Source organism: Rhinoraja longicauda, chromosome 3 (genome assembly GCF_053455715.1).
Source record: "Rhinoraja longicauda isolate Sanriku21f chromosome 3, sRhiLon1.1, whole genome shotgun sequence".
Lineage (NCBI taxonomy): Eukaryota > Metazoa > Chordata > Chondrichthyes > Rajiformes > Arhynchobatidae > Rhinoraja > Rhinoraja longicauda.
This window is the reverse complement of record NC_135955.1, coordinates 47973174-47993477: the sequence shown is the minus strand read 5'-3', so window position 1 is coordinate 47993477 and position 20304 is coordinate 47973174. Positions and strand designations below refer to the sequence as shown.

The 20304-nt window shown below is 40.1% G+C and overlaps 1 protein-coding gene across 2 annotated transcripts in view; it reads right to left on the bottom strand.

The window, feature by feature from the left end:
• cbwd (COBW domain containing) overlaps positions 1-19906 on the bottom strand; it is a 52013-nt gene extending 32107 nt beyond the window's left edge. For both annotated transcript variants that reach the window (XM_078396083.1, XM_078396085.1), the window contains exons 1-7: positions 19821-19906; positions 13295-13417; positions 12957-13043; positions 12444-12540; positions 9957-10048; positions 4551-4610; positions 2066-2103 (exon numbers count right to left, since the gene is read on the bottom strand). In XM_078396083.1, the coding sequence (XP_078252209.1) occupies positions 2066-2103; positions 4551-4610; positions 9957-10048; positions 12444-12540; positions 12957-13043; positions 13295-13412 (492 nt within the window). In that variant the 5' untranslated portion in view covers positions 13413-13417; positions 19821-19906. The remainder of the gene's footprint in view (positions 1-2065; positions 2104-4550; positions 4611-9956; positions 10049-12443; positions 12541-12956; positions 13044-13294; positions 13418-19820) is intronic.
• Positions 19907-20304: the final 398 nt, after the last annotated feature.

Here is a 20304-nt window from a genome sequence, read left to right as displayed (position 1 = left end):
AACTGAGAAAAAAAAGCTTTGATATTTCAGGCCATAATTGAAATCCAGCAGCTTTCTGTAATTCTGTCAATCTGTCATTCTTTCAATCTGATCTGTGCATTCCATGAAATAACAATCTGATCTACATGTGTATTTAACAATTGCTTTTCAAACAAAGGAACTGCCAAGCACACTTTAAAAATATTTATTTACAATGAGTCCACATTTGTATTATTAAGTAAAAAATCAATCCTGCGCATGCTTTTAGAAAGAAAGAACTACGCCTTGCACGATGCAACATTTAATCCACATCCCAACAAGGCAGGTCTCTAATGGAACTGTAATTTCTTTCTCCTCTTTCATTTCCCAATCAATGCTCATCTTTCCAAAAGTATTGTCTCCAACCATTCCACAAGTACTGTCAGCTTCACCTTGGCCGATTGTTTATGCTTACTGCTCTAATAACTTGCTGCACAGAGACACTCGCCTCCCAAAAAGAAATCAGAAATGTAAACGACGTTTATTTTCTCAATCCTCACTTATCTGCCACATAAGATCAGCAAATGAAGGAGATGAAGGAAACCAGCAAGGAACTACTACCTAGCACAATGGTTAATGAATGAAGGAGTTCATTTAGGGCGCAGTGGAATGGTAGTAGAGTTGTTGCCTTGCAGCTCCAGAGTTGCTGTCTTGCAGTGCCAAAGTTGCTGCCTTGCAGCACCAGAGACCCAGGTTCGATCCTGACTAAGGGTGCTGTCTGTACGGAGTTTGTATGCATTCTCTCTGTGACTACGTGGGTTTTTTCCAGGTGCTCCGGTTTCCTACCACACACCAAAGACATACAGGTTTGTCGGTAAATTGGCTTCTGTAAATTGTAAATTGTCCCGAGTGTGTAAGATAGTGCAAGTGTACGGGGTGATCTCTGGTTGGCGCGAACTCGGTGGTTCAAAGGGCCTGTTTTCCACACAGTATCTCGAAAGTCTACTAAGATCTAAAGTAAAGTATAAAGATGAGAAAGACCCAAGGGAATTAGGGGGATGGTGGGGGCAGCACGAGGGTGAATAATACAGACAAGGAGACGATTAAGTAATATGCACATGGGAAGGAGGGGAAGGACAAGGAGGAAGGGATAGCCATGTCAAGGGTGGTGCACAAAATTCAGAATGAGGGTCTTCAACCTTAAAACTTAACTGTCTCTCTTACTGAACATAATGGTTGAATGGTTAATTTCCAATTTAGATTATTTTGATTTTGGGGAGAGCAGATAAGATTGGGGACAATAAAGGAACGTGTGCTGGGAGTGGTTGATGTTGGGAGAATACATGAAACGGGAGGGGAAATATGAGGAGAGAGGCAAGCGGCAAGGAGAAGGCAGGTTGGTGAAAGAGGCAGAGGCGGGTTGAGCTGCAAGGGGTTGTTGGTGGGGAATCAGGAGAGAGAAGGCAAACAAATATCAGTGAAAGGAAAGGGAAAAGGGCAAGAATAGAAGGGAGAGAACTGGGCATGTGGAAGTGTACTAAAAAAAATTGCTTTTGGTAGTAGACATTTAAAGCCAAAGTAGTTAAGGATGAGTTTGGATGTTACATTTGACGAAGCCGGAAAGCCACAAAAATGAACTGAACGAGTAAATCCTTGAGATGAGGACATGTACGTGGGTTTCTATATCAATAGTAAAATACTGACATGTGTGGCCCATGGTATGAACATGTAAGAAATCTATATTTAACATTCATTGGGTTCAGATTGTCTGACCATCAATTTCAGCTTGAACAAGCACCAAAAAGGAAATAGGAAATGGACACTCTATATATAATAGATCTCGTAGCCTTCTTTCAGGGGCATTACATATATTACTTTTGCTGATACTATCTAACTCAACATGACTGATGTCAATTAAATATTAGACCTTCCTTATCTTGTTGGGTCAATCTCAATTACTCGTCGAGTTCACCACCTTAATGATATTTTGGATGTACTAAGATCTACACTTGTAAATCAATAATTTAAAAAATATGCTTGCGAACAAGTATGAACTTCACATGACCCAGAAAGTTTAAAAACCCAGTTTAAAAATAAGAAAGGTTACCTGCATTCCATACTTTGCATCAACAACAGAAATAATACCTGGAGTGGAAAAGAATAGCCTGAATTCTTTTGATGATTAATTTATATAACAACTTACAAAATTTATTTCAAAACATAGATACATTACTGCACAAGGATTACTAACAGAAATTTTGAACATGGAGAATTATATTATTATCTGATGCCCATATTTCTTCTTTTCCACATCAGGTGGAGGAGATGTTGAGCTGATACCGTTGTGTGAATGTGACCAGAATTGTTCTGGTCGGGGTGAAGCAAACACCGATTCAAATCCCTGCAAGAGCCACAGTGGCTATAAGCCTGCCATAATACACAACCCGACTGTTGGAAATAAGTACATCTTTAAAGACACGGTAGTGGGGAAGATGCTTGAGTCGATTATTAAAGATGTAATAGCAGCGCATTTGGAAAGCAGTGACAGGATCGGTCAAAGTCAGCATGGATTTATGAAGGGGAAATCATGCTTGACTAATCTTCTGGAATTTTTTGAGGATGTAACAAGTAGAATGGATAAGGGAGAGCCAGTTGCGATGTATCTGGACTTTCAAAAAGCCTTTAACAAGGTCCCACATAAGAGATTAGTGTGCAAAATTGGGGTAGGGTATTGACATGGATATAGAACTGGTTGACAGACAGGAAGCAAAGAGTAGGAATTAACGGGTCCTTTTCAGAATGGCAGGTAGTGACTAGTAGGGTGCTGCAGAGTTCAGTGTTGGGACCTCAGTTATTCACAATAAATATTAATGATTTAGACAAAGGAATTAAATGTAACATCTCCAAGTTTGCAGATGACACAAAGCTGGGTGGCCGTGTGAGCTGCGAGGATGCTATGAGGCTGGGCGAGTGGGCAGATGCATGGCAGATGCAGTATAATGTGGATATATGTGACGTTATCCACTTATGTGGCAAGAACAAGGCAGCAGATTATTACCTGAATGGTGTCAGATTAGGAAAAGGGGAGGTGCAACGAGACCTGGGTGTCCTTTTACATCAGTCACTGAAAGTAAGCATGCAGATACAGCAGGCAGTGAAGAAAGCAAATGGCATGTTGGCCTTCATTGCAAGAGGATTTGAGTTTAGGAGCAAGGAGGTCCTACTGCAGTTGTACAGGGCCCTGGTGAGACCTCACCTGGAGTATTGTGTGTAGTTTTGGTCTCCTAATTTAAGGAAGGGCATTCTTGTTATTGAGAGAGTTCACCAGGTTAATTCCCAGGATGGCGGGACTGACATATGATGAAAGAATGGATCGGCTAGGTTTATTTTCACTGGAATTTAGAAGGATGAGAAGGGATCTTAGAGAAACATATAAAATTCTTAAGGGATTGGACAGGCTAGATGCAGGAAATGTTTCCCGATGTTGGGTGAGTCCAGAACCAGGGGTCACAGTTTAAGAATTATGGGGTTGGCCATTTAGAACTGAGATGAGGAAAAACCTTTTTCACCCTAAGAGTTGTGAGTCTGAGAAGGCAGTGGAAGCCAATTCACTGGATGTTTTCGAGAGAGAGTTAGATTTCACTCTTAGGGCTAATGGAATCAAGGGATATGTGGAGAAAGCAGGAACGGGTACTGGTTTCGGATGATTAGCCTTTATCATATTGAATAGCGGTGCTGGCTCGCAGGACCGAATGGCCTACTCCTGCACCTATTTTCTGTGTTTCTATGACACCTTTTAGAACATAACTTGTCAAATGATACTGATAAGCCCAACCTTTGTTTCTATCCTGCTCATAATTGGTGACTGCCTGATTTTCTATCTGATACTGCCTAATGAAACTAGGCAGTTAACAATTCCAAAGAGCTTGCCCGGGAGTGCCGAGATGGCTTTTGTACTTTGCAGCACAGATAATGACAACAGGTTTCCAACAATGTTTGATTCAATTAATCTTATTTTTTTTCTTGTTTTCACGATTACTTCCACAAATAAAGAAACAACATTTATTTTATACATTATGTACAATAAAATTTTAAATATGATATAGAAAATATTATGATCCCACTGTTCATGACTTCCGTATTGAGCTAATCAGAATTCAAAACTGATTGTCCATTGTTAACTAAAGTACGAAACTAATAAAGGAATAAGCTTCAAATTTTGCATCCAATTGCATTGTCACTTGGGTTTCCTTTGGTCTTCAACAGAAGGTTCCCTCACAATATTTTGGGGAAGATTATGGTCTTGATTTCTCATGTATCTGCCTTCTTACAGCATCAGATGAGCCCCAGCTGATACCAGCAATCTTGACCCTATTACATTATGCATTACCTGCATCTCCACTCCTCCACTACCCCCCACCATCCATCTTGTTGGGTTGGTGACAATTGTGAAAGGATTATTCCTCGTGAAAGGCCATTTGTGAAAGGATAATTCATTCCTCAATTGTCAAGGAATTTTTGCATCTTTCATTGATCTGGCTAAAGGTTAGCAGCATTTTAGTTTCATTCACAAAACCTATTTAAAGTCCTACCATCAAGGTAAACATCACTTCCTAATTCTGCATCAACCCAAAACATGGTGGATACGGCACCTGTGGGAAGAAGGAGGAAGTTAGCTAAAACAGAACAGTTTTTAAAATTACATACAGTTTCATTGTAACAAAATATGAAATTCAATTAATTACAATTTCAACATCGATATCTCATTTTGGACATTATAATTTAACATGACCTTTTCTACTTCTGTTTCATATGATATATAGAGGGATCTTGGGTTGCAAGAAAATGTGGCAACACAAGTAGGTAGGGTGGTAAAGAAGGTGTATGGCATGCTTGCCTTCATCGGTCAGGGTGTTGAGTATAAAAATAATTGGGAAGTCATGTGGCAGTTGAATAAAACTTGGGTTAGAGCATTTGGAGTATTGTGTGCAGTTCTGATTGCCGTTTTACAGGAAGAATGCGAGGCTTTGGAGTGACTGCAGAAGACGGAGAGATTGGACAAATAGATTGTTTTGATGCAGCATTGGAGACATAGGATAAACCTAATAGAGGTATATAAAATTATGAGAGGTATAGATAGGATAGACAGTCAGAGTCGATTTCCCAGGGTGATAATGTCAAATATTAAAGTGCAGCTTTAAGGGAAGAGGGAGAAAGTTTGAAGCAGATTAATGAGACGTTTTATTTAGATAGAGAACCGTAATTGCATGGGGTACATTACCAGGTAAAATTGGTGGAAGCAGATACAATACCAATGTTGAAGAAGCATTTGGACTATGAACAGGCAAGAAGGGCCTGTCCCTACTATTCTATGTTCTTTAAAAAACAATGCAGCTCCAGAGGCCCACAAATGGCATTATTTAACCAACTTTAAATTTTTACTTCGCCATAAAGACATCATCACTTTACACAGTTGAGATTATTTCACAAGTCCCTTCTGTCAGCATGAGGATTTGATCAATTCAAACATACCAAGAGTTGTAACAGAAACACTCAGATTCTGCAAACCCTTGCTGGTTCTAAGCAAGGGTCAACATTGGCAGACACAAGAGATTGCAATTGTTGGAGACTTGAGTAGAAAAAATACAAAATGCTGATGGCACTCAGCAGGTCAGGCAGCAAGTGTGGAGGAAAATGGACAGTATCTGAAGAAGAGTCCCAAACCAAAATGTCATCGATCCATTTCTCTCCATAGATGCTGCCTGACCTGCTGAGTTCCTCCAACAGTTTCTATTTTACTCCACATTGGCAGGAATGCCTCCAAGATTGTCAAAAGTCTTTTAAATGTTGTTATTGTACCTGCCTCATCTACTTCCTCTGGCAGCTTTTCGTTCAATACACCCACCACCTTTTGTCCCTAGGTTCCTACTAAATTTTCCCCTCTCACACTGAACCTATGCCCTCTAGTTCTTAATTCCACTACACTGGAAAAAAATCTCAGTGCATTCATGTTATCTATTCCCCTCATGATTTTATACACCTCTGTAAGGTGTATATAAACCTCAGCATCCTACACTCCAAGGAATAAAGTCCTAATTTGCCAAACCTGTCCTTATATCTCAGGCCCTTGAGTCCTGGCAACATCTTCATAAATCTTCTCTGCACACTTTCCAGATTAATGGCATCTTTCCTATAGCAAGGTGAACAAACCGAACACAATATTCTAAATGCGGCCCCACCAATGTCTTGTGCAACTATAACATAACGTCCCGATTTCCACACTCAATTCCCTGACTGATGAATGCCAGCATGCTAAAAGCCTTCCTCGCCACCCTATCTACCTGCGATGCCATGTTCAATGTACTTGTACTCCTAGATCCCTCTGCTGTATAATATGCCCCAGGGCCCTATTGTTTACTGTGAAGGCACTGCCCTGGTTTGACCTGCAAGAAGTTGCAAAAAAGATTAATACAGCTGTTTTCTAAATATTTAAAATATGCCTCCTGTAAACAATGATTTTAAGCTCCTGTAAATCCTTTGTAATACTTGACTCAAAAAAGTCTGTCAGTAAATTTACCAAGAATGTAAAACCATTTGGTCTCATTAGTCCATGTAAATATTTATATTCCACTAAAGCCTCTTTTCATCTCATGCCATCAAAATGACCCTGTCTTTCTCTTTTGTAAACCTGTATATTTTAATTAAAGTAATTTTATTTGGAGTCACCGTTACTAACAGCTAAGGCGGATGAATTCAGCATATGGATTGGCTTGGGCAATTGTGATTTTATAGCCTTAACAGAAGCATGGCTGAGAGAGGGACAGGACTGGCAACTCAATGTTCCAGGGTATAGATTTTACAGCTGTGATGGAGATGCAGGTACGATAGGAGAGGTGTTCCATTTTTGATCGGAGAGGACATAACCACGGTGCTGAAAGGGGATATTCTTGGATGATCATCCATTGAGGCAAAATTTAGAAACAGGAGGGAAATTATTGCATTAATGGGCTGTATGAGGTGTCCCAATAGTCAGTGTGAATTAGAGGAGTAGATGCATTGGGAGAATGCAGATAGCTGCAAAAAATGACAGGGTCGTACTAGTGGGAGATTTCAACTTTCCTTATATTGACTGGATCACCTACGATGTAAAGGACTCGGATGGGGTGGAATTTGTTAAACATTACTAAGAAAGCTTCCTTAATATATAGAAGGCCCTAGTCAAGAGGAGGCATCACTGGACCTCCTCTTGGGGTACGACGTAGGGCAAACGACGGAAGTGTCAGTGGGGGACCACTTTTTCAGGGTCCATTCAACGTCACCCATTCCTTCTCTCCAGAGGATACAATTATGACTTTTTAAAGATATTTGGACAGAAATATGGATAAGAAGGGTTTAAGAGGGTCAAATGCAGACAAATTGGACTATTCCACTATGTCAACTTGGTCATTCCTTTCATAATGCACTAATTTGCTTTACACAGTATTCCCAAAGCAGTTTAACAAAATAATTCAACATAATTTATAATATCTGACATTTCAAAGTTTAAGTCAAATCCTGAGCAGTGTCATTGGACCTCAACTGTGTCATAATTTGATCCCCACAGAAATAAAACCTAAATCTCTTTTAATGCTTATCAATAAATTCCACTGTTGGCACAGTGACACAATGGTAGAGTTGCTGCCTTACAGCATCAGACCTGGGTTTGATCATGACTATGGGTGCTGTCATTACGGAGTTTGTATGTTCTCCCCGTGACCGCGTGGGTTTACACCCAGGTTCCTCCCATCTTCCAAAGATGTGTAGGTTTGTAGCTTAATTGGCTTCTGTAAACTGTCCCTCGTGCAGAGGATAGAACTAGTGTATGGGTGACCATTGGTCAGCGCAGACTCAGTGGGCTAAAGGGCCTATTTCCACGTGGTTTCTCTAAAACAAAATTCTTTCCTGATTTTAACAAAAAAAATTCTCAGACCTTAAAAATGAAACAAGCCAAGGAATTCTGTACATTTTTAACATAGTTTAACAAAAACTATTCCAAACCCACATCTTTTTCCAGTTTATGCTGAGGCAGCTGCCCCATGCTGCATACAAAAGGATCCTTTTGACACCAGAGGCTTCCCTAAATCTTAACTCCCTAGCGTTTGAGGCTCATTGAGGAGGCGCTGTGAACTTTTTGCGTGCTACTGTATGTTTCTTTTTCTTTTTTTCCATTGGAACCTAATCAGATGTACAGCACTTTGGTCAACGTGGGTTGTTTTTAAATGTGCTATACAAATAAAATTGACTTGACTTGACTTGACTTGACTTAACTCTCACACAACAGTTGCTTCAGTGAGCGACACAGTTGAGGTCCAATGACACTGCTCAGGATTTGACTTAAACTTTGAAATGTCAGATACATTCGAGACTAGAGTCAAACTTATCACATGGATTCTAACTAAAGCAAAAGGCTCTCTCTTCAAAAATGGGAATTCTAAATAAATTCTGCATACCACTAGAATTTCTGAACAATTCGGAACAATTTTCTACAATAAAAGAATAGCAGTTTAATTATTTATTCATTTTCAATGGTCTTTCTTTAAATTCACTGATAATTTTATTTATTCTGGCTTGATTGTTTCTACGTGAAAGTTTATATTCATATCGGTATAAAAAATGGTTGGGTATGGATTCATCTTAAATTTGACCGTTAATATTCTTTCACATCAAATAGCTGGATGATACTACAAATAATTCAAAGACAAATAGACATATTCAAAAACAAAAAGCAAAACACAATTTTCTCAAATAAAAAGGATAAATGGTACAATGTGTAACTAAAGTATCTATAATATACAACGTTAAACATTTTAGATAAATGTAGACTTAAAGAATTATGGAGCTTTGTTTTTAAAACTAAAGCATCAATGATTAGAACCACATTTTTGACAAGTCCCGAGATGACAGCTGTTGATAAAGTGCAAATGATAAATGAAAAGTATTTTTATTTTGAGAAGAATTATGACACGTCCATCTGACAGAATGAAATACTTTGGGGAAATAAAACAATGACAACTGAACTCATTTTGTTAATGTCCAAACCTTTCTACCAGAACTGACAAGATACTGACCTGGCATGTCATTCCCCGTTGACAACAAAAAGATCCGTCAGTTCATTACAATGCTTGCTCATCCGAAATAGTACTCAGCCCAAAGACTCTAATGACTGCCTGATCTGTATTGATTTTTTTTTTCCAAAACCTTAATGGTTTCCCTATTTTGTGAAATGGGATTTGCAAGCTGTGTGTTTGAAATCAATGTGTTTTATTTTAAAGGAACTCACTGCAGCATGACAATTACTCACTGAATCTCCGCTTGCCAGGTTATACATGAGGAATAACTTGGATGGCAATAAAATCTCTAAATTTATTTGTTTCAAAAGATACCTTTATTTATGATTTAATTGGAATAAATATATATTTTTCCACCTAAAAAGTTTGAAAAAATTATTCTGCATCAATTTCACTGCTTTATCGATGAATAATATAATTCTTATTTTCTGTTCCTTCCAGTGTAAAAGATTCAAGCTTCAAGTTTGCAGCCATTATTCAGGATGGTATTCTGTATTTCAATAGTAACATTATGTTGGTAATATCATAATTGTAAAAGTTTGACTCTCTCAATTTCTACTTAGAACCACGCCAAACAGAGATGACTTTTAAGAAGTGTAGATTGTTTGATTATGGTTTCCAGATCAGTCATTGACTGTTCTGATAGCTGTATCCAGTGGTGCTGCAGATCCAAGGACCATTGAATTTGTGATCTCTGGCTCACTGAGCCTCATGCTGCTGTCACTCACACAAGCAATGCACAAAGCACAAAACAGTAACCCTCCTGGCATGGTGTCAGATTCTGATAGTGAGCAAATGTAGAAATAAATCTCAATAGTTGCAGGTGAAACAAAAGTTTTGATAACTACATAAGAATTTGTCTTTTATATCCTTCCTTTCACATGCCATTACCTGGATCAGCCAATCCCGTGGTTTCCAGCAGAATGTAGTCAAACTTGCCCTTTTTCTGCATGAGGTTTTCAATAGCCTTCAAACCGTTGTCCCTGCATGGAATAATTATATTTAAAAGATCTTAGCATCCCAGGGCTCTTTGGAAAAAATGCCCTTTTTCTTTTAAGCACAGTAGAATTAATTGCACACATTCATATAGTTTAGTTTAGAGATACAGTGTGGAAACAGGCTCTTCGGCCCACCGAGTCCGTGCCGACCAGTGATCCCCGCACATTAACAGTATCCTACACACACCAGGGATAATTTACATTTATACCAAGCTAATTAACCTACAAATGTACGTCTTTGGAGTGTGGGAGGTGAAGCAGGTCACAGGGAGAACGTACAAAGTCCATACAGACAAGCCCGTAGTCAGGATCGAACCCAGGTCACTGATGCTATAAGGCAGCAACTATACCGCTGCGCCATGGCGCCACCCTATCGCTTGCTTTATGGTGTGTCTTCAAACAATGCATACAATGGAAGTGAAGAAACAGAATTATTACAAAATTATTACAAAACCACAAAAAAGTACAGCCAATTCTAACAAGCTGAACTGTGCAGTTGTCCTTTACCTCCTTAATGGATTGTTGGGGTTGGTTTGCCACCAGACTGCCTTTGCTGGATCCCTGAGTACAGGGAGCCACACAATAGGCACGGTTCGGTATGAAGAAGGGTCCCGACCCGAAGCATCACATATCCATGTTCTCCGAAGATGCTGCTTGACCTAATGAGCTACTCTAGCATTTTGTGTCTATTTTTGTAAACCCACATCTGCAGTTCCTTGTATCTACATTAGGTGGGGTTGCTGCCTTACAGCTCTGTTTATCCACATTTAACCCCGGCATGTGGCGTTATATTATCCATTCTCCCTCTGAACATAGATTTTCCCTATGGTGCTCAGGATTCCTCCCACATCATATGGTGGGATAGACACAAAAAGCTGGAGTAACTCAGTGGGACAGGCAGCATCTCTGGAGAGAAGGAATGGGTGATGTTTCAGGTCGAGACCCTTCTTCAGACCTCGACCCGAAACGTCACCCATTCCTTCTCTCCAGAGATGCTGCCTGTCCGTTGAGTTACTCCAGCCTTTGGTGTCTATCTTCAGTGTAAACCAGCATTTGCAGTTCCTTCTTACATGATATGGTAGGATAATTGGTTACTGTAAATCACATGGGTGCAAGTTAGTGACAGGTTGGAGATGTGATAGAAACAGGTAACATGAACCTACAACAAATATCTAAGGCGCTCCAAATGTGGCCTAACAAATGTCTTTTACAACTCTAACATGATGTCCCAAATCATTTACTCAAGACACTGACACTGCAAAGCACCCTTTTCACTCTTTTTTAACCTGTATCTCAAAGAAATCTGTAGACTGAAGAAGGCTCCCGACACAAAAGGTTGTCGGTACACTTTGCCCCACAGATGCTGCCTGACCTGCTGTGTTCCCCCTTTTCTGTTTACCCGTGTCGCTACTTTCATGGAAATATGTACCTGCACCCTACTTCTCTTGTTCTACAAAACTCCCTATGACCCTATCGTTACGGTGTAAGTCCTATCATATCATATCATATATATACAGCCGGAAACAGGCCTTTTCTGCCCTCCAAGTCCGTGCCGCCCAGCAATCCCCGTACATTAACACTATCCTACACCCACTAGGGACAATTTTTACATTTACCCAGCCAATTAACCAACATACCTGTACGTCTTTGGAGTGTGGGAGGAAACCGAAGATCTCGGAGAAAACCCACGCAGGTACCAAAATGCAACACCTTGCAATTATTCGAATTAAACTTCATATGCCGTTCCTCGGCCCATCGGCCCAGTTAATCAAGATCCCATTATCTTACATAACTTTCTTCATTATCTACTATAACAACAATTCTAGTGTCATCCCCAAACTTACTAAGCATAGTAAGGGAGGCACAGTGGTGCAGCTGGTAGAGCTGCTATGATCAAAGACCTGCTCAAACATAGTGCTCTCTGCACTAAAAATCACCGATTTTATCTAGCCATATAATTTAATAATTACTTGAAGAAAACTGACTGAGAAGCATCCTGGAAGGTCTTAACAATGTGAAAAGAATATCACCAGATAGATGCAAGTTCTTTCTACTTCCTTCATATTTAGATTTCTTTTTGGAAGCAATTATTTAGTCAACACGCAGACTGCATCAGAACCAGACACATTCAATCACCTCTCATATCTTCAATACCAAAAACATGCATATCTATGAAAAATGGCCCATGTAATATGCAAATATTCAATTGATCCATTCCTTGAAATTTATCAATCCTCTTAAATATAGATTTGAAAATGTTGCTGGCTATTTGTTTATTGCATCTTACTCTACCAAAATAGCTAATAATTCCTAAAATTATTTTTTTCCTGTGATGATTAAAATGTATACAAATGTCAAAGAAAGTAAAACATATGCTTACTTCACAGAACAGCAAAGGCATCCATTCCGTAGTTCCAACCACTCCTCATAAAGTTCTCCTGCATGGCTTACTGCCAAAGATTTCTCTACTGCACTCCCTGAAACACCAGATTTGAAATCTTGTTACAAAGTGTTACAAAGCGGACAATGATTAATCAATTTGCAAAGTCAATGCAAGTTATTTAAAGAAATCACATTTGATTGAATGACAAAGAATGGTAATATTTTGCCTCTGTGTTAGGAATTATGAATGTTGGTTTGCTTACTGACAATCAAGGGATGCTGTAAAGCCCTTTGACTATTGGTCTTATTGTCTCCAACTCTATTTGGCTGCTTCCTAAAAAAAGATTATTCATTAACCACCAATAATTACAATTATTCCTCATGATTGTCAAGTGCAATAACTTATTAATAAGTTATGGTGTAAATGTTCTTTTTACATTTACCCATGTCTGAATTCATGCATAAACTGGCTCAGTTGCTATCTTGTTCACTTATTTAGGAGATTGCTTACCTTCACCAAACTCATTAAGGATTACTGCAATTCTCTTATTATGCTGTTCTGTTAGAATGTAATTCAGAAGTGTTGTTTTACCAGCACCTGTCAAAATACAATAGTAAAAGTTTAAGGCGTGATAATTCTAAAACTGTTACATTTTTGGCATTCCTTTCCTACCAATGAGTATTCAGCAAAGAAATATTGTATTATTATGTTCTCATGATTAGCATTTCAGATACTTTCCTGTTATTTAACACTTCTAATATTTTAATTTCCACATATTTTTACATAGTTTGACATTGGAGTAGTTATGCAATTGAGCTAATGTGTTAATTTACCTTCTTAATACTTGCCTAAGTATCCAGTTATGATTGTCACTGGAATCCGTGCACTGCCTGCATTAGGATTTATTTCAATTGGAACCAGCTTGGGACATTCTTCTTCATCCTCATCCAAAAGGTCATCAGCCATGTCTCCTATGGTTAAGAATCAGCTAAAAGTTACTGAGTCACTTCAACACAGTAGTTAAATATGAACAAGCCATCGCACACTAAAGACATCAAATCCAAGTGGTGGCAAAGAGACACAGTGGCACCTTTGGTCAAATCAGTTGGAATCAAGCCACTACATTCCAAAAAAAAGGGACCAGGCTTCACCCTTGTGAGAAGAAAAGTACAAACTTTAATAGGAATAAACCAATTAATCGGAATGCAAAAGACACAGTAGACCATTTCTAAATCCTAGCCAAGTAGCACCAATTGTTTTTATTCAATGGATTCAACTTATTAAACGCTAAGAGCACTGAAAAGAAAAAAAACAAATCTAATCTTATTTTCTTTTCAATGCTGTAGAGCAATTATTTCTTCACATAAATTGCAAGCAAATCTGTAGCTAATATCCACACCTGGACTCTCCAATGAATCTGCAGTTAAAGCATAAACTCCCTGAAGCTGTCCAACATTAATCTGTGGAACCTGTTTACTAATGCAATCTGCCAACCTATTTCCTGGAATATAATTTTTACACCTGCCAGGATGAAAAGTAAGAAGGCAACTTTAGAGGGATGTCATTAATTGTTGGGAAGTGTTCCATTCTAGTTGTACCTGCAATACCTTATCTAAACCCAAAAGTTCAAGGTTTACAATTGTAACTATCTATATTTGTGACCGCAGAAAAGCACATGGACAAATCTGCATAAGACAGCCTTCTCAACTTTACCTTGCAAATGAAACATGGGTTATATGTGGCAAGATATTTGAAAAAGCTCATTAGTTTTAATAAATGATAAAAATATAAAGGATGATCAGTCGCATAAGAAATTCCTCCATTGCCAGAATGAGGCCACAGGTAAACTGAAAGACAGCACCTCAGCCTGAGCCCAACGTCTGAACATTGAATTCTTCAATTTTAGGTAACAACTCAGCCCCCACTTCCTTCCTCCAACCCCCCCCCCCTTCCTTGTGTCCCACTTGGATCCGCTCACATTTCTCCCATTTGTCCCACTATCTTGCCCCACTTTTCCTTCCCCCTATCTCATTCCATCTATAATTCTGCCTCTCGCTTCACATTTCAGTATTCTTCTCTCCTTATCTCCTTTGTCCTCTTTTTATCTCTGGTCTTTGTCCACTAATCTGTCAATCAGGCAGTCAGAACCCTTTTTTCCCCCAGAGTGGAAATGTCCAACACTAGAGGGCATTGTTTATTAGGTGAAATGGGGGAAAGTTTAATGGAAAGGTACTGGGCAAGTTTTTTTTTTGCATAGAGATTGGTGGGGGCTGGGAACACATTGCCAGGGGTGGAGGTGGAGGCAGATACGATAGTGGCTTTCAAGAGGCTTTGTGATAGGCACATGGAAGTGCAATGACTAGAAGGATATGGATCATGTACAGGCAGATTAGATCATTTTAACTTGGTGTCGTGCTTGGCACAAACATTGTGGGCCAATGTGTCTGTTCCCCTGTGCTGTACTGTTCTATGTAATACTGTCTATGAATCTTGCACTATATGATATATTCATCAAATGTTATCTGTTATAGGAATGTCCTGTGTGCAGAGAGTGCACAAATACATTAAGGTGAAAGATGATACACCTGCTGATGTACACATAATAATGGGCGGGGCACAAAAGACCACAGCAATAACAGTCGCTAGCACAAATATTAGTCAAATGTATTGACAAAATAGAATGTAGTAGAAAATGTACAATGTGGATTTCTCAAACTACACCATGCTGATGGCATATGTGCTCCCATTCTCCTGTTTGATTGCTTAATCTTTAAAGTAATTTTTGTTAGCCTGAAGCCCTTCATTTAAATGTAACATCTCCAAGTTTGCACGTGACACAAAGCTGGGTGAGCTGCGAGGAGGATGCTATGAGGTTGCAGGGATAGGTTGGGTGAGTGGGCAGATGCATGGCAGATGCAGTATAATATGGATAAATGTGAGGTTATCCACTTTGGTGGCAAGAACAGGAAGGCAGATTATTATCTAAATGGTGTCAGATTAGGAAAAGGGGAGGTGCAACGAGATCTAGGTGTCCTTGTCCATCAGTCACTGAAAGTAAGCAATCAGATACAGCACGCAGTGCAGAAAGCTAATGGCATGTTGGCGTTCATTGCAACAGGATTTAAGTTTAGGAGCAAGGAGGTCTTACTGCAGTTGTACAGGGCCACAGTGAGACCGCACCTGGAGTATTGTGTGCAATTTTGGTCTCCTGATTTGAGGAAGGACATTCTTGCTATTGAGGGAGTGCAGCGGAAGTCCACCAGGTTAATTCCCAGGATGGCGGGACTGACATATGATGAAAGAATGGGTCGACCGGGCTTGTATTCACTGGAATTTAGAAGGATGAGAGGGAATCTCATAGAAACATATAAAATTCTTAAGGGATTGGACAGGCTAGATGCAGGAAAAATGTTCCCGATGTTGGGGGAGTCCAGAACCGGGGGTCACAGTTTAAGAATAAGGGGTAGGCAATTTAGGACTGAGATGAGGACAAGCTTTTTCACCCATGGAGTTGTGAATCTGTGGAATTCTCTGTCACAGAAGACAGTGGAGGCCAATACACTGGATGTTTTCAAAAGAGTGTTAGATTTAGCTCTTAGGGCTAACAGAATCAAGGGATATGGGGAAAAAGGAGGAACAGGGTACTGATTTTGGATGATCAGCCATGACCATATTGAATGGCGGTGCTGGCTCAAAGGGCCGAATGGGCTACTCCTATTTTCTATGTTTCTATGTGTAAGCAGGATCTGCAGATGCTGGTTTAAACCGAAGATTATCACAAAAAGCTGGAGTAAGGCAGCATCTCTGGAGAGGAATGGGTGACGTTTCAGATTGAGACCCTTCTACGTTTCTGTTTATTTTGGCTGGTTGTTCAACTCCCACTATAGCCTTTCATGATCTTCTGGGCTCAAATACATTTCTCCATCACTTTGAGATCTAACATCCACTGACGAAGGCTCCCCACCTGAAATGTCATGTATCCATGTCCTCCAGAGATGCTGCCTGACCTGCCAAGATACTCTCATATTGCGTCTTTTTTTGAGTTCCAGCATCTGCAGTTCCTTGTGTATACTGACCTCCCCACCATCTAAGGGATCTATAGGAGTTGCTGCCTCAAAAAGGCAACCAGCATCAGAGACCCACAACACACTATCCACACTCTCATTTCACTCCTGCCATTGGGAAGGAGGTACAGGAGCCTAAAAACTGTAATGTCCAAGTCCAGGATCAGCTTCATCTCAACAACCATCAGGCTATTAAATACTGCAACCTCCAAAGAAGCTCCAAACTGCATGAACTTGGGGGCATTGTTTTTGTCTTTGCATGATTATTGTGTGTTTGTTTTTATCATTATAGCAATAAAACATTCTTGACTCCTGGACCTATCCGTGAACAATTCTTGCATGACTTGGCATATGTAATTGCAGCATTCCCCATGTCCACTTACATGTTCTTTTGCAGGCACTCCAGACCCAAGCTTCTTCCTTCAAAGACCACTCTCTCTTTTCACTATTTCTCCATTGACACTTCCTGGGCACATCTCTCCGATTGAGAGAGAACATAGAACAGTATAGCACAGGAACAGACCCTTCAGCCCACAATATCTGTGCTAAAAATGACAGCGTTAAACTAATCTCCTCCGCCTAGACATGATCCATTGCACAAAGTACTGCATAAAGTACTCATTACCAAAGTCCTATAATGCTGTTAAGGGTCTTGCCATGAACTGTGTTCCTTCCCCTGACCTTCAACCTCCCAAATTGCAACACTTCACACATGTTCGGATTAAACTCCATCTGCCATTTCTCCACCCATTTCTGTAACTCATCTACATCCACCTATTTTGGCATCATCTGCAAACCTACTAACCAACATTTATATCCAAGTCATTTATAATGTAACATCGACAGCAGAAATCCCAGGACAAAACTCCACTGTTCACAGACCTTCAGCCAGAATAATACCTTTCCACCTATTTCAACTATGTCTTCTAGTAAGGCAGTTTCTCAATACAAATGACAAAGTCACCATGGATCCCACGTTTCTTAATCTTCTGGATCAGCCTACCATGATAGACTTTAAGTGTCTTACTGAAATCCATGTAGACAACATCCATCACCGTAACCTCATCAATCACCTCTGTCACCTCCTCAAAACACAATCCAGTTCACAAGACTGCTCTCCAATAGCTTCTCTACCACTAATTATAGGCTCACCAGCCTATCATCTCCTTAATTGCCTTTGCTTCCCTTCTTAAACAAAGGAACAACATTGGCTGCACTCCAATCCTCCAGGATCTTGCCCGTGCTGGAAAGAACACAATTATCTTTGTCACAGCCCCTGGAATCTCCTATTTTGTCTCTGTCAGTAACCTGGGTTAGATCCCATCTGGCCCTTGGTTTTGTTTGCTCTTAATGCTCTTCAAGAGCCACAAAACCACCTTCCTCCTTGAACTCAGACTATTCTCCACACTGAAGGTATTTATTCACAAAATGCTGGAGTAACTCAGCAGGTCAGGCAGCATCTCAGGAGAGAAGGAATGGGTGCCGTTTCGGGTCGAGACCCTTCTTCAGACTTGGTACAAATCGAAGGTATTTATTCACAAAATGCTGGAATAACTCAGCAGGTCAGACCCTTCTTCAGACGGTCTTGACCCAAAACGTCACCCATTCCTTCCCTCCTGAGATGCTGCCTGACCGGCTGAGTTACTCCAGCATTTTGTGAATAAATACCTTCGATTTGTACCAGCATCTGCAGTTATTTTCTTATTCTCCACACTGATCTCACTATCCTCCATTTCCTCTGTGACAACAGATGCAAAGTACTCGTTGAGTACCTGGACTTCAACCCCGGATTCCAAACATAAATTCCTTCCTTTATCCTTGAATTGTCCTACCCTCTGGTTTTTAATGTAGGTATAAAAAGCCTTGGGATTAGTTTTAATTATATTCACCAATTACATTTCTTGGCCCCTTTTGGTTCTTCTAATTTCCCATTCGAGTTCTTTCCTGCAAGCTTTATAATCCTCAAAAGACTTGTCTGATTTTAATTTTCTAAACCTTACAAAAGTTTCCTTTTTCCTTCTGACAAATGTACATCGTTGGTCATCTAAGATTCCCTTATCTTGTTATCCTTATTCCTCCTCCTTACTGGAACATGCTGATCCTGAACCCCAGTAATAACTGCTCCCAATTTACTCATCCCAGGTCCTACCTAATAAAGCTGTCATCTGCCTTACTCCAATTTACAGCAGTTATTTCGCCCAAGGTTCAGACAATTGCTATGCTTATCTACCTTGCACCTTTCTCATGTATCCTGCCATCTTAAATGACAGCTACAATCCAACTACAACATAATTTTCCACCAACATTTGGTGTCCTCAGCTTTCCTGCAATTTTGCCAAGGCTCGACTCTCCGTTAGGTGAATCTCTGCTCCTCTCTGGGCATCCGAGAGAGGGTCGAGGGCATTGCATCTTGGTAATTCTTCATGAACAGTCACCCTAGATAATCCATCCTGCTTACTTAAGGATATGCGCGGGACTAATCATCCTCTTTCCTATCCAATTCACCTTGACTTAATGCTGATCATGTTAATCCTACCAACGAGTCATCTATTACTGTCCCTTACTGCCTCTCAAACAATAAGGCCTTTGGCATCTACAAGTTGAATGTTAATGTTATATCGATCACATGGTCTTGTCCGAAACCTGGCTGACAGATGATGACACTTTTCTCCTAAATGATGACTCACCATATTGGCCACTACTTACCATCTTTCCAATCACAATTTTTTACATCATTGTTACGATCTACTAATGAAGTTCAGATTTGATAACAGTCCAGTAAAATGTTTACATTGAAAACACTGCGTGAATGCAAGCTGTTATCATAACAATAGTGACTTCTACTCATAGACGCAGTAACAAATGCATCAATATTATGGACGAGACATATCAGAAAAATGTTTCTGTCTGCTGTTTAAACACGCTACGCCATAAATACGTACTGACCAACTTTCTTAAAACCGAACAATTGTTTCAGGAATGCATGAAGTCGTTAACAATAATACATTGAAAAGAATAGTAGACCTTCATTACAAGAACATCGCGTTTGCACTACCGTATACTTATACTACCGCATAGTTATCAATGCACCACGATATGAAGGATCTCAGGATTTTATTCGCCTCGATCAACATGTTAACATTTTACATTAATAACGAATTGTAAGGCCATCAGCATCTGGCAGTATTCGTCCTCATCAAAACCCCAACTATTACACCATAACTATCCTGTGAACAGAAATAAAATGTCTGTTCACTTCTCTTTTGAAAGAAATTATGGGCATGAAGGAAGCCGTGCTGGAAATGCTCACCTCTCTGCACACTGTTTGAGTGGGACTCGCCTCCCTCTGCAGCCGCTTCCGGTGTCACATGGACCGAGCTCGCGCGCACAACGAGCCGCGCCGAACGTTCCATGCGTGGAACCTTGCGTCAGCCGTGCACGGGCCCGCTCGGGTCGGCGTTCCATTCCTCCTACTTGTCTCTACCCGAGACCGCTCCCCACACATGTTGCATGTGTCGCACAGTTGCGGCTCTGACAGAGGTTTGAGCCTCTGTCAGAGGTTTGTTTATTAAAATGAGCTGTTGCAAGCTTCACCTTTTGCTGTTCATCTCTCCTGCATTTTATTTAATTGCTCACGTTTCCTTATATTCTTAGAATCAAGGAACTGCAGATGCTGGTTTACAACAACAACAAAAAAGACACATAGTGTTGGAGTAACTGCGGGTCAGGCAGCATCTCTGGACAACATTTAATAGGAACCAGAGGGGTAACTTTTTCCACACAAAGGGTGGTGG